This window comes from Penicillium concentricum (genome assembly GCF_028827145.1).
Source record: "Penicillium concentricum strain IBT 3081 chromosome Unknown utg000001l_segment0_segment0, whole genome shotgun sequence".
Lineage (NCBI taxonomy): Eukaryota > Fungi > Ascomycota > Eurotiomycetes > Eurotiales > Aspergillaceae > Penicillium > Penicillium concentricum.
In genome coordinates this window covers 6,910,463-6,923,918 of record NW_026622754.1, presented here as the reverse complement: position 1 = coordinate 6,923,918, position 13,456 = coordinate 6,910,463, and the positions used below count along the sequence as shown (strand labels likewise).

At 47.6% G+C, this 13,456-nt stretch overlaps 5 protein-coding genes across 5 annotated transcripts; all 5 read right to left on the bottom strand.

Annotated features, from left to right (window-relative positions):
- N7517_002668 (putative short chain dehydrogenase) lies at positions 1 to 1,135 on the bottom strand (the record flags this gene model as incomplete). The annotated part of the gene is made up of 3 exons (XM_056720398.1): positions 1 to 312; positions 500 to 835; positions 923 to 1,135. The coding sequence occupies 3 exons, from the start codon at positions 1,133 to 1,135 to the stop codon at positions 1 to 3; spliced, it is 861 nt and encodes a 286-aa protein (XP_056584533.1).
- A 2,562-nt stretch (positions 1,136 to 3,697) lies between these two features.
- On the bottom strand, positions 3,698 to 4,283 carry N7517_002667 (uncharacterized protein; the record flags this gene model as incomplete). Its single annotated transcript, XM_056720397.1, has 2 exons — positions 3,698 to 3,981; positions 4,034 to 4,283. The coding sequence occupies 2 exons, from the start codon at positions 4,281 to 4,283 to the stop codon at positions 3,698 to 3,700; spliced, it is 534 nt and encodes a 177-aa protein (XP_056584532.1).
- Positions 4,284 to 6,139: 1,856 nt separating this feature from the next.
- N7517_002666 (Alkaline phosphatase-like alpha/beta/alpha) lies at positions 6,140 to 8,858 on the bottom strand (the record flags this gene model as incomplete). The annotated part of the gene is made up of 2 exons (XM_056720396.1): positions 6,140 to 8,531; positions 8,605 to 8,858. 2 exons carry the CDS (start codon positions 8,856 to 8,858, stop codon positions 6,140 to 6,142), a joined length of 2,646 nt encoding a protein of 881 aa, XP_056584531.1.
- Positions 8,859 to 10,290: 1,432 nt separating this feature from the next.
- N7517_002665 (FMN-binding negative transcriptional regulator) lies at positions 10,291 to 11,076 on the bottom strand (the record flags this gene model as incomplete). Its single annotated transcript, XM_056720395.1, has 1 exon — positions 10,291 to 11,076. One exon carries the CDS (start codon positions 11,074 to 11,076, stop codon positions 10,291 to 10,293), a length of 786 nt encoding a protein of 261 aa, XP_056584530.1.
- Positions 11,077 to 12,708: 1,632 nt separating this feature from the next.
- N7517_002664 (uncharacterized protein) lies at positions 12,709 to 13,417 on the bottom strand (the record flags this gene model as incomplete). Its single annotated transcript, XM_056720394.1, has 2 exons — positions 12,709 to 13,094; positions 13,183 to 13,417. 2 exons carry the CDS (start codon positions 13,415 to 13,417, stop codon positions 12,709 to 12,711), a joined length of 621 nt encoding a protein of 206 aa, XP_056584529.1.
- Between the last annotated feature and the right edge of the window lie 39 nt (positions 13,418 to 13,456).

Here is a 13,456-nt window from a genome sequence, read left to right as displayed (position 1 = left end):
CTACCATGCAGCGTGGCCACCATCCATGCGCAGGTCGCTTCCAGTCATGAAGCTGCTAGCATCGCTGAGCAAGAATACAGCGGCACCACGGTACTCTTCCGGTCGGGAGAGACGGCCAAGCATGTTCTCTTTGGGCCACTGGTCGCGACGCTCGGGGAACTCAATGAACAACTTCTCAACCATAGCGGTGACAATGTAGCCAGGGGAGATGGTATTGACGCGGATGTTGTAGGTGCCCCATTCGGCAGCGAGGTTACGGGCGAGCTGGAGGACAGCAGCCTTGCTAGCGTTATATGCGGGGCAAATAAGACCCTGTAGGGAAAATAGGTTAGATCGTTGGCCAACTAGAAGAGCGAGATGTGACATAAAAGCGGGGAAGTAATCCATAGAAAGAAATAAAGTCTGGGCAGGGAGACACTAGGCCTATACCGATACTTTTAAATGCCAAATGGGGTGGAAATGATAAAGGGTAAGACGAGAGAGGGGAGTGGGAACGTACTCGATTGGCAACGGTGCCGCTCATAGAGGCGATCATAGCGATGCTACCTCCATTTCCAAAGCGAATCATTTGCTTAGCAACAGCCTGGGAGGTCATGAACACTCCCGTGACGTTCACCTCGAACATTGTGTTGCTGTCCTTGGCTGAGTATTCGAGCGCTGGGGTCTCCTGCTGGATACCTGCCGCAGCAACGAGACCATCCATACGGCCCTCCTCATTGGCGATGGTCTCGATGACACTGTTGAGAAGTTCTGTGTCACGCACGTCAATACGACGGTAGTGCAACTCGGTGCCAAGCTCCTTTGCACGCTGCTGGATCTGCTCGAACTCGGGAGCCTGGTAGTTGAGTGATGTTAGTTGAGTGCATACTATGGAACGAGCTGGTGATTGTATAAACCAGACCCGAGAGATGTAGAAACTTACTGGCTCTTCCAGACGGTCAAGTGCGTACACCTTCGCTCCGGCTTCTAGGAGTGCCTCTGCTTGGACCAATCCTAGACCCCGGGCAGCACCTGAGACGAGAACTACCTTTCCAGCGAGACTGAACTCGGGCATTCTGGATTTCTGGCCCATCAAGACGGGCTGGGCGGTCATAGGAGCAGTAGGAGCTGCAGTGGTTTCGATAGATACAGACATTGCGATGTGATGTAGTCTGTGAAAGATGAGAGTAGTGAGGATAGAAGGGATATTAAAAGACGTCAAATATGATTAGACTGATTGTTTTGTGTACAAATAAAGAAGAGTGAAGATGATTCAGTAGATGGAGTACCATGGACCAGAGAATCAACTCCCTTTAAATATCTTTTGACCGACAAACCCAACGACAAACTCAAGCCGGACCAAGACCAAAGCGCCCCAGAGGTGTCTCGTGAGCAGAAAGAAACTAGAGGATGGCCCAAAGAGGAAATCCAGACATGGGCCAAGGGTACTGCAGAGCGAATTGAGTCCAGACCTCCTGGAATGTGGGCTAAACGGCTGTGGCGAGGCATACGCAACCCTACAAACAGACTCGATTAGCGCATAGAATAATAATCTACGTAGTATAGTACTAGGATGTATCAATTGATCAAAGGATTTTGACACACTTGTGTTTCCTTGTCAGTATCCTTGTTTAAATTTGCCTCATCTACTCCGTACTTTCTAATAATATTAAATGATTTACGTTGAATTCAGGGATAGTTTAGAAGTAATAATCACCAGACAAGAAATTCACGATAGTTCGGAACCTAAGGGATGGGGCCGGATTTCTCTTTTGGGAAACCCGTCTGGGAACAGAGAACCCGGGGAACCCCCAACGCCACTCTAATTTTTGACCACATTATTTTTTCTTTGCTTTAAACCTATCCAGGTGACCAAAGAACTACACGTCCTCCACTGCCGAGCTTCGAGCCGGGTCTTCTAGAAATCTTTCCAAGCCTCAAAAGTACTAGGGTCAGGTGGTTATTTGCAGATTGACTGAATCTCTACCAATCATATCTGTACATCTGGCGTGTGATATCTGTTCCTGTCTCGTTCCTGTCCGATCGCCCCGGCTCCAAGGTGGCGGCCCGGGCGAAGATAAATTCATTGGTCAATTCCTATATTAGGATCTGAAGATTTTTCTTTCTAAAATCTAAAATTTCAAATCTTAGATCATATATTAGGATATGGTGAAAAGTATTGTATGTGTTCGCAGAGTAAACCTGGGTACTCCGGATCTCTATGCGGGGGGAAGTACTACATGAACTAAAATTAGGACTCAAACATTGAATTTCAGAGTCCAGGCTCACTAAGGATTAAAGTCATATAGCTTATCTGACTCTAATGCAATATTCAATAAGCCACACCTTGTGACCATCAGAATCTTCCATTCCCAACTCCTTACTCAATGGGGAGATTCCGAGGTTTCCACTTTTCTGTTCTCGTGATATCTTTATTTCTCCCCCTGGATCTAGCCTTAGCTCTACCGGTGTGCACTTTGCATACTCCGCCTTTCCAGGGCTCCGATTATTGCTTGTTCCGGGTCCCAGTACTGACGAAACCCCCACACTCTAGATTCCGGGTAAACACTGCAGCCAGAAAAAAGGAATAGATCGGTGAATTTATGGTCTGTGCATTCATATTTTTCTTTGTTTGTCAGAATCTGGTCTGGCCGGTTCTTCCTTCCCCTGTCGTGCACTTTTCGGGCTCGCCCCGAGTGGCTCGGGGGTGAACCCACAGGAGCTGTTCGTGGGATATGCGCGGGTCAATGTTGTCGGTGTAAAAATGGTTGGCTAAGAAATGAACATCTCATCAGTTGGGGGTTTCTCAATTGCCGCCGGACCCTTTCTTTTTTGTCGTGATGGGCCAAGTACTTATGTATTTTCTGCCTAAACATGTAGTATTATGAAGTGATCTGTGTAGCATTGGGTTGCCCTGGTCCACCCGCTGCATTTCTTGTTCTCCTCTTCTTTCGCTTTTTTATTCTTGCTATATACGGCCATCTCTCAAAATTGGCATTCTTACTATAACAAGTTACTATTTCAGGACATAACTTGCTTCTTTACCATTCAACTATGAGTGTTGAATCATCTGATCATCTATACATGTATCTAGTTGGAAACAAAATACCTAAGTAGTAGATTTCCTCTGCCACTTCTCATTTGATAGTATGACAGGCTCTTGGCTGGGTTGGAGATATATGAAGAAAATGGAAGGGTCGAGACTAAATTTATAAATGAATCACAATTGGGTAGGAAAATGGCTATCTTCATGACTGATTTATGGAATTGCATATCCCTCCTCGGCCCTGGTACTCCAATTCCGCAGAATGGAGCTCAGAAATCCTCTCCGGATGGAAGGCAGAATGGCACTAGAATATCTACCATGTACCATGTGGGTGGAATATAATAATCCTCCCAACGGTCGGGCTCAGCATCTTTGAAAGTATCAATAGTACCTTCTACTGCGCTGCCATAAATCCAGACGAGTTAGCCGGGGAGCGATATAGCGGAGCTGAGGCTGCCTCGCGCGCGTTAGAACCGAACGCGTAAAGGAAGGATTAGGCACCGAAGTAGCGTCTAGGACACTTGATATAACTAGCGGCTCTGAATTATCCGTATTAGTCCCGGTTAGTGGTGGGTTTGACGGCTGCGAGATACGCGCCTTAATGGCCTGACATAGCCGATCCCACTCGGCGACACGCGTAGTAACCTGGGCGTCGCTATAAGGCCGCCACTCCTAGGGCCCGATCTTCTCGAAGTCGAATAGGGCTGGCTCTTTATAAGGCGAAGCCACAACTTTTCCAATATGAATAAGGTCGATCCAGTTAGTGAGTAGTGTCTCTAGCGGGCTCTCAATGTGTTTACTACCCTCCGCTGGAAACCTAATGTCATATTCATCAAGATATATGAAGCTCGCGACTCGGTGGAGGCCTTGGTGGTAAATAACACCGCCATCACTGTCCACAGCCGATAAGCCCCCGTCGATAGCGTATAAGCGCACCAAGCCGTCAACGGGCTGGTCTTGAAGATCAGCTGGAAAATTCCTTAAAAAGCCTTGATGGCCCATCGATACCCCATGCAAAAACTGAGAATGGGAGGTATTCGTGAGGATTCTCAAGAGGAAAAGGGGACATGGTAGCGGTGTCAAGGAATGCCGCTAGTGACGGATGAAGCCTTAGAAGATAAGCCTCGGCTTCATCTTTATCACCGGAGCCCGTGAAAAAGTTGTTGTTGGCATCCAGAGTTTCCAGTGGGCGGCCTTCAGCGAGCCAGGCATATTGGATCAGATAGTTGTGCAGAGCTGCACATCGTGTGTAGTCCATTCCTTCGAGATCATCTCGTGGAGGGTTATCTGGCCTGACAAGCAGGCTGGTGATGTCCAGAAGTTGAGAAAAATCCACTGAATTAAAAATGGTGTGTTTGTCGAAGGGGTACAACTAAAGAGGAATGAATCGCAAACAGCAAGCCCCGCAAAGGCCCACTTTGAAAGCGGTAATTGGGCGGTCAAGACAGGTAATAAATTAGCCATTGTTTCCAACCATCTCTCTAACTGTCTTGCGACGTTACTAAGTTAAACCAATTATTCCTCTTCTCTTGGGCTTACCTGTAAGAGCGATATATACGTACCTTGAGTGTGTTCCGCAATCTTACCGTTACCCAAGGCCTCCAGGGCTTACACGGGCTTGGATCTATAGGCGTACTTGTAAACATCACGAGGATTTTGCCATGCTTAGGATTGTAGAACCGGAAGAGGAGACGGAGAACCGTAGATTTACCACCACCAGACTCTCCCACGAGGGCTGTAGTTTTTCCTGGTGTTCGAGTCTACGAGAGTAGATAAGATCATGCAGGATGATATGAATTAAGCAGGTTGGTGTTGACCAAGCATGATATTTAGACCTCCGCAAAGCCCACAAAGCCCAAGGCCCAACCCAACCCAACCCCACGAATGGGCTAGGCTTTGGGCCTATCTTCGGGCCCACCGGTGGGCTATGGGCCCCGGGTGAAAGCCCATGATATTCCGAAAAACGTGACTTTTTAATTACCTTATGTTTAGATCCCGTTTTTAGCCCTTAGATCAGGGTAATATCTTATTAGTTTAATTAATAAACTACGTTTAAACATGCGAAAAAACGCGTTCTTTAGATAAGTCTTGAATCATAGAGGTTCACTTGGAAGTGGTGGTACTCCCGTATAAATCTCAAATATGTATATATATCATAACTTTAGTATTAACCTTTTTTTTCAACATCCACAAGTCGTATTTTGTTTAAAAATAGAGCATATACTTATACAGCTATTATAATTCTAACTTCTAAGTTTAAACCCATCAAAGCCCATTGGGTTGGGTTGGGCTTCGAAGGTTAGGCCCATTTATGGGCTTTGCGGAGGTCTAATGATATTGATCAAGCAAGATGGTGTTGAGGGTCGTTACTGCAGGTGGAACTACTGAGTTAATTAAGAAAGGAAGTAGGGAGAGGCTATGCTCAAATACTATAGGGAGGTCAGGTGACTATGAGAGATCTCAACAGCGATGATCATAATCAAGTTGGGAAAGGGAACCAGAACATCAGATCCAGTTGCACTAATGACCGCCATGCTCTTACATCCCCAATACCCTACAACACCGTTCCAGGGAAGCTGAAATAAAATCAAATGGATTATGTAGATTATACATATTAGGTAAAATACCTAGCCAATCCTCGCCCATCCAAGATGCCACCCCAAAATACCGAAGAGTCCTTCGGTGCTATGTACAATGATCTCTTCTTGCTGTTTCCATACAAGTACAGTTGCCGAAATCCAGTACCGAGTAACATCAAGGGACAGAAAAGAAAAAGTAAGACATAAAAGTGATATCGCATCACATGCAAATTCACATGAGAAGCATAAAAGGAAAAGGGCTGTCCAGCCATAGTAGGATAATGTCTTCAAGGAAATAAGGGAGTTCAAGCATTCACGCATAGATAGATGAGAACCAAACAACTCCATGTTAACGCCGGTCCCAAGGCAAATGTAGTAGATATCATGAGATGTAAAAGGGGCACAAAGCCAAAAGAAAAGGGAAGTAATGCAATGTGAAATAAACCAGAACAATCACCAAAGTCGGGTTTATGTTTGATTTTTGAGTTGAGTTGGGTTGGTTTGTTTTTGGTGAGTCCCCGAAGCTAGCATATGACTATGCTTCACGGTAGCCCCAAATTCGCTTTTGTTCACTCACCCACCACTTGGCAACTAGTTCAGCATCCGTGAGCCACTCGGCGGACTCTGCACCAAATTTAGGCTTAACCTCTGCGATAAGTTCCTCAAGAGTCCATGCCTTGGTGAGGTGGGTTTCACCCGGGTCCTCGCCTAGGTGGGTGAATGTGTACTCAAAGCCATCCTTCAGGGGAAGGATGAGACGGTAGGGGACATCGGCTGCCATGACGGAGAGCATTGAGCCACCAGCATTGATCAGTCCTATGTTCCAGACGAGACGCTTGGCTGGGTCTTCTGGGTGGGACCGGGCTGCGGGCTGGGTGTTTTCTCGCTCGTGCTCCGGCTGCTCATCTGGTGGGGAGTCACGGCGGTGGTGTGGTTCCTCCATAGAAGATAGGAAGGGACGGATGAGAGACTGGCCTTGATACTCTGGGAGGAGTGAAGAGGCGATCTCGGAGTCACGCTCGTCCAGAGAGTTGGACTGGACGAGAAGATCCAGAATAGTGGGGACGATGGAGAGAGCGGTTGCGTTGGCAGTGATGTCCACTCGAGGCATGTGCGGGTGATGGAAGACCAAGGGTACACGGAAGTTGCTAATGTGGCCATTCTCATACGTGCCGGTCATCTCCTTGTTATCTTCGCCAAAGGCTTGGCCATGGTCTCCGACGACAACGACTAGAGTCTCGTTGGCGATTCCAGTTTGTTCTAGCAGGGTCATGATATCTCCAAGCCAATTATCCACGAAGCGGGCGGCATTCAGGTAGTTGTTCATCAGGTCGTGGTTGATGTTTCCCTGGTCGCTCATGTATGGTTCTTTCTTGAAATCGTCTGGCGTGCTCCAGGGGTGGTGGGTTGTGCTGGTCACATGTGAAAGGAACATGCGGGTTTTGTTGTTTGCAGCTTCCTCGAATAGATCTAGGACGTAGGGTCGGAGCTCAGTTTCCGCATAACCAAAATAGTTGATCTCTTCACCCTGAACTTTGTGTTTCGCGTGGGGGGATTCGAGATTACTCTTCACGACCTTGTGCTTAAAGCCCATGTTTTCATTCAGTATGTCTTGACGGTCATAGTCATCCGTAATTGACTGCATGAAGACAGACTTCCAGGGGTTCTTTATAGCCGTGGATGTATCCTTAGAGGAAGAGTTCTGCCGGCGCTCCTCCGATTGTGCCTTGTTTTGATTGAACAGATCGAAAATCTGTGGCAAGCATGGCTGATAAATTTCGAGCATAGACTCCTCCAGCAGATCCACTGGCAAAGGGTTCACACCGCAGTGACTCCCCAAAACACTCTTGAAAGTCAAAGAGCTACCCGTCATGGCGCCACGGACATTAAGTCCACCCATACCTTCTTGTGGCGGGGTCTGCCACGGAGAGTGGCTCAAGTCGACCTTGTTCCCCTTGCTATCGGTTGCGTACTCGCCGGTCAACTGTTGAGCGACCGGGGTCATATTGACCAGACGATCGATTGCCTTGTCCAGGTTCAGCTTCTTATGAGATGCGAGCAGACCATCGAACAAGGGGGTGCCCTGCTGTGCGGGGAAAAGTTCCTTGCGGCCACTCTCGAGCGTTAATAGCACTATGTGGTTGACCTCAACAGAGTGCTCTTTGAAAGCCTTTTGCAGGGGCTCATAAATTTCACCGCCCAGATTCGTGACCATTAGCGGATCATTTTTCGGGTCGTAGAATCCCTCATCCCCAGTGCAAACAAAAGAATAATGATTATCCTTCTCTGCACGATCGCTCGGGCTGAGATCCCAGCGGCTAAATCCTCGGGGTGGGTTTTCGGGAAGCCATGTAGCTCGTGACCATTGTTCCACAAACGTGGAGTCCGGTTGGAACTGAGGACGGGACACCCCATTCTCGTCCGTGATCAACAAAGGGAATGGCATGGCGGGCTCGCGGCATCCCTCCACCGTCACCGTCTTTTTCTGGAATGCCTCGAGCAGCGTCAGAGGCAGAGCCCCGGATATATGGTCATACGGTATAGCGGGCCTAGTTAGTTCCAAGAAAACAAGCGAGACACAAATCGCGACTGCAGGAATAATGCGACGGAGCGACCGGAGGTTTATTGAGGCCATGCACGATTTGCTGGGGGCGTTAATCAATGTATAACGCGATTTGAATCCCCCCACGCACAGGTCTCGGATTGCCTGCAATCCGAGACCGGTGATGTTGTACAAATGCGAATGAAGCAACCAGGCGACCAGTCCGAGGACGGTGGCCGCAGCGGATACAGTTGAGATACCGCTGAGGAGAATTTTCATGGCCGCCGGATCGCTCAGGAAGCTACCGCCAGCTGCCCAGGCGACCTCGGCACCGGTCTGCAGAAAGAACCCGAACTGGATTGAGGAAGCACCCCATGTGACCAAGCTAGTACTAGTGTTAGATTATGTTGCACAAATGTCCTCTTGTCCTCCATTTCGGTATTCGGGGTAATACGTACGACAGTGCTCCTCCCAGCCCAGTCGAGAGCCATTGCCATCGACTATCCGGCGTATGGAAGCGTAACAAGACTCGCGCGAAAATGATAACGAACACATCAGGTAGAATGAGGGTGGGCGAGTAGAGGACGAAGTAAAGGAACGGTAATGACCGAAAATGTAGCGCAATATGTAAGGCCTTGGAGGCGAGGCCACTCACGACGAGTGCAGAGAAAAGGAAGGGCGGCAGAGGTGGTAAGAGGGCGAAGATGGACATGTTGGAATCATTTCATTTGTACACTGGAATCGCGCAATTGGCAAGGGAGAAGGAAAAAGGAATCAAGGAAAGTCGAAATAGTAAATGAGAGAGGCAACAAGAGAGAGAAGAGAGCTCGGGAGGAAAGGGAAGGGTTATTCTTAGTAGAATAACAGAACAAGACCAATTAGGCGATAGGAAATTGTGCACGCGACTAAGACTAAGCGGCTCCAAATTACCCCAAATGCTTGTTTTCTCGCTTTCTTTTCTTTTTTTTTCCATCTTTCCATCTTTTTTCCATTTCCACTTCTCTTTTTATTACGTTAGATCCTCTATTCTCCATATTAAAATGGCATCATCTCAAACCTCTTTCGGATATAAGTGGGCCTAGTGAGAGACACGAAGAGGCTGTACAAGTTAATTATGTCCCTTGTGTGGTGACTAAGTGGACCCTGAATTGCACTATTCCAAAATGATTCGCTCCTTCGGTGAAACAGGAAATACAATAAAATACAAAAGATCGAAAAAGGAAATTGGGTTAGAAATTAAACCCCAATTGAATCGAACCATGGAAACGCCCGGGACTGTTCTAATCTTAGGCTCCAAGATTCCCAGGGTTCCTTTCAAAAAGGGGGTTCTTAGGGGTTCTAAGGGTTCTAACGTTGTGCGCATAAAATCCGGGGAAAGATTTGCGTTGATTTCCCGTTTTCTCGCCCCCACTTCCATTTATATTAGCCCTGATATCTGATCTTGAAGATCCCAGAGATCTAATTGTGGATAGTACCAGTTGCATACACACTTTGGATATCTACAATCCTCCGTACGGAGTATACATAACACACATTCAACCATAATCCAGGGGTGTTGGGGGTTGGAGATTCTGCAGGCATTTGCCTAGAAATGCTTGGCGATACATCCCGCAGGAGACTTGTAGGAAGACCTGTACGTCAGACCTGTACGTCAGACCTGTATTTTATGTGGTGGCTCGTATGTTGACCTTGACATGTGTGATCTCGGTAAAATCAAACTCATCGTATGTTGTATCGGTTTTAGAGTTGACACCTGGTCCTCCAGACCTTACGAATCAAATATAATGCCGAAAGCCTTCGTTTTTTACTTCTCATTGAGGAAAGAGTCATTTCTGCTCGGCATGTTGGACGTATGCATGATTTATAGGCTTTAGTTGCCAAAATTCGACTCCGAACCCCCTGTCTGCCTTGGGAAGAACCCATGTAACCTAAGGTATGATCAAGGTGATTAGTAGAGAAATTAAAAAAGTTTAAAGTGAAACATATTAGAACCGTGCGTATGTACTTATGTAGTCTTGAAAGCTTGGACATTTCCGTATGTGTTCTATATCATCTATGTATGCTTCTCATCCCTCGTGATCACATTAGGTCTATAGTGCAACGGTAACCGCCAGATTATATACATATCGTCTCCAATGACTCACTTACAATGACTTCTGCTGATCCTTCAAGGCAGCACGCTCCCTAACAGAATGAGCAATACCCCTCCCAACCTCCGACCCCAACTCCTCAAACCCCTTCACAACCCCCTCCCGATCTCCCTCGCCCATTTCCTGACTCATCTTAAATTTCCCTTGCAACCGCTCAATCCGAATCTCAATGCCAATGATATTCTTCTTCAAAAGCTCCACATAGTTAACCGGTGCTTCAGAGACATTCCACGCGCTCTTCTTATCACCCCCAGTATACCCCATAATGCCCGTCTCAGACTGTCGCGACAGATCTTCAATCTGTTTCTGCAAAAACGCACCCGTTTCCTCTGCCTTAGAATTGCAGTACACACTGATCTTGCCGTACGCCTGCACGGCGGAGTAGTTCCACGTCGGGACGACCTTGCCAGAGACCGGTTTGGTTTCGGTGTAGAATTTGGGCGTCACATAGTGGTGGTGTGGGCCGTTGAAAAGGATGAGGACTTCATCCGTGAGCTCGAGTTTATTATTTCCCGCTGCATTTTGCTCAGCGAGCGCTTCCATCAGGGCTTTTGCTTGAGGGTTCTGCTTGGCCATGTGGCCGCGTAGGATGCCGGTCGGGATTGTGTCATCGTCCTTGGCCGAGGGAGGTACATCGAGGACGAAGGGGATGTGGCTTGATTGGATAAATGAGTGGATTGGGGATTTGATCGCCGTTGTTAGAATACCGAGTGGGTTGTCGCGGACGAATTGCTGGAGGACAGGGATTTGTCCCTCGGCGTGGACGGCGCGGAGATACATTATCGCTGTCACTCTTCAGAGAAGATCGAGAGGTCGATATGTTCAATTTCAGAGTCTGTATAAGAGAGAAAGGAACACAATGTAGTTTATCACTATCATAAATGGGGTAATTTAGATCTTGACTCACTGCGTATCTCTGTTGTGTGATTGGTAGTCGGTGCCGAAGCATCAGTTCTATCAAAGTATTTTGAATATACAATTTTTTAAGGTTCTAACTCAAAATTATTACCTGTTCTGTTGGAAATTTCATTGCAAAGTTAGGACATTCTATTTGACTAAATTCCAAATTAACAACCTGCTCAAGTTACGAACCCAATTCCCTAATAAAACACGACTAGACGCGTCAGAAGCACCCGCCAGTCACAACTCAAGCGGCAACGTAAAGATGGTCCGCCATGCTTGCCAAATACTGGAATGTGTTAGGGTTAGACATGAGTTGAACGTTGATCTGCAATCCGAACTCCTTGACTAGCTTTGCAGCTCTACACCGATCATAGAGTTTACCCCATGCCGCGCGATGGATACGCCGTCAAGGCGGAACCTGTCAGGCTGCATTCCCAAGATCCGTACAAGGCCACGAGCATCTCGCGCTCATCTATGCCAGACAGACAGATTCTTTCATGTGAGGGAGTCCGCGGTAGCTATATTCTCTGTCACAACGGCTATATCCTTGACCGTAAAAAAGCGACAGGGCAGCATGCAAAGCATCGCCTGTGACGACAAAGAGCCAGGAAATTTAGGTAGCTGTGGCCGGTACAGTACTTAGCCTGACTGGGTTTGCCGAGGACTGCAAACAGACTGCTCGTCATTATGAGAAAAAGGCCAACGGTGATGGTATCAATAACTCTATCTAGAGCCAAAACTATCGAGGTACTGGGCTGCGTGATACCTCATACTCTTATACAACGCGTTCTGCGGAGGGATCTACAGGGAAAGTCGCCAAACAGCCCAACAAAAACATTAAATGGCGCAATATCTTTAGACATGGATAGAGATAAGACACAGAAAACGTCCCGATGTTTTTTTCCGGTTTAAAGCATGTTGCTATGGAGGGACAACATCGGGGGGGGGGGGGGGGGGGGGGGGGGAGCCGACTCGTCAGTTGGCTGCTTTCTGCAGCAAATCGGCAAACAGTGGAAAGTGAGGAAGTCAAACTCCGACTATGTATATGTCTATGGGAAGTAGATATGTACACTCAGAGTATTTCAATTTAATGGTGCCTATCGATGATAGAAAAGTGCAAGATCATACATATACTCGAATATTAAGCTTCTCTCGATCAGTTGGATTGGTCACGCGACTGTTAACAGCCAGTAAAGTTGATCAGACATGTAAACACATTCGCTGTGACAATACCTTTTTAATGGTCCTGAGGTCCGTCGGGTATTTTGTAATTATCCGTCCATTGAGCCAGAAATTGGAAAGGGCCAAAGAAGATACATTTTATAGCCATTCTAACTAAAGAATTTGATATTATCATGAGCAGGGATGACTGAACCACGTTACTATACAAATTGTGCACGAAACCAGGAAGAATGACGCCAACCAATAATCCAAAATGCACCAAAGATACCGAATGATATTTTGGGGGAAAGACCGCTAAAAAAAACAGATCATCTGGGTAGACGAAGATCATGTAATACGCGACACAATCTCATCCTTCCCTAACCGCTCCAAGACTCCCTTCTTCAATCCAAGGAACCGTTCGATATCTCCGCGACGCATACCCTGCTTGTCCCGCATTGTCAACACTTGCTGAATAGTTAGGGCATCCAGGAACGATCTCCCGGGGTGACCTGCACGACCAAAGTGCTCGGCTTCTGTGTCCGCGGCCTCAGTAAGACGTTGTCTAGCAGTGACAACTAGCAATGCCGGGTTGGAGGCTTGTGGGAAGACAGTTTGCATTGAGGCGGGGCGGTTGACGGTGCTTGAGTTTGAGAATGTAGGTGATGGGTTGACGGGGCCTATTGACCGGAGGGAGGCAGCGAAGTCGGGGTCCCGACCGTCCATATCAATGGCTATCAAGTCATTAGTAAGTGTTTCTTTGCTGTTCTTTTATTCGTTGCATTGAAGAGTCTTGAAAGAATGCACGGCGAGCATACGTACCATCAGACTTTACGCCGGATGCTTTCTCCTTTGAGTGGTATGTTGGACCTTGAGAGGGAGGTGCAGGTGCTCGAGGAGGCGAGGGACTAGCCTTGGGCGTAGGTGCGGACGCTGCTTTGCTTTCTTTCGGAGCTTTGCGCGGCCCCCTCGGCGGAGGAGCCGGCTGCTTGGGGTATTGGCGCCGTGAGGCTGCGCCAGCCGCTGACTTGACGGGTTTTGAAGCAGCAGAACCCATTAAGAATGATGAGCTGTGGATTCGGAAGTGTTGGTGAAA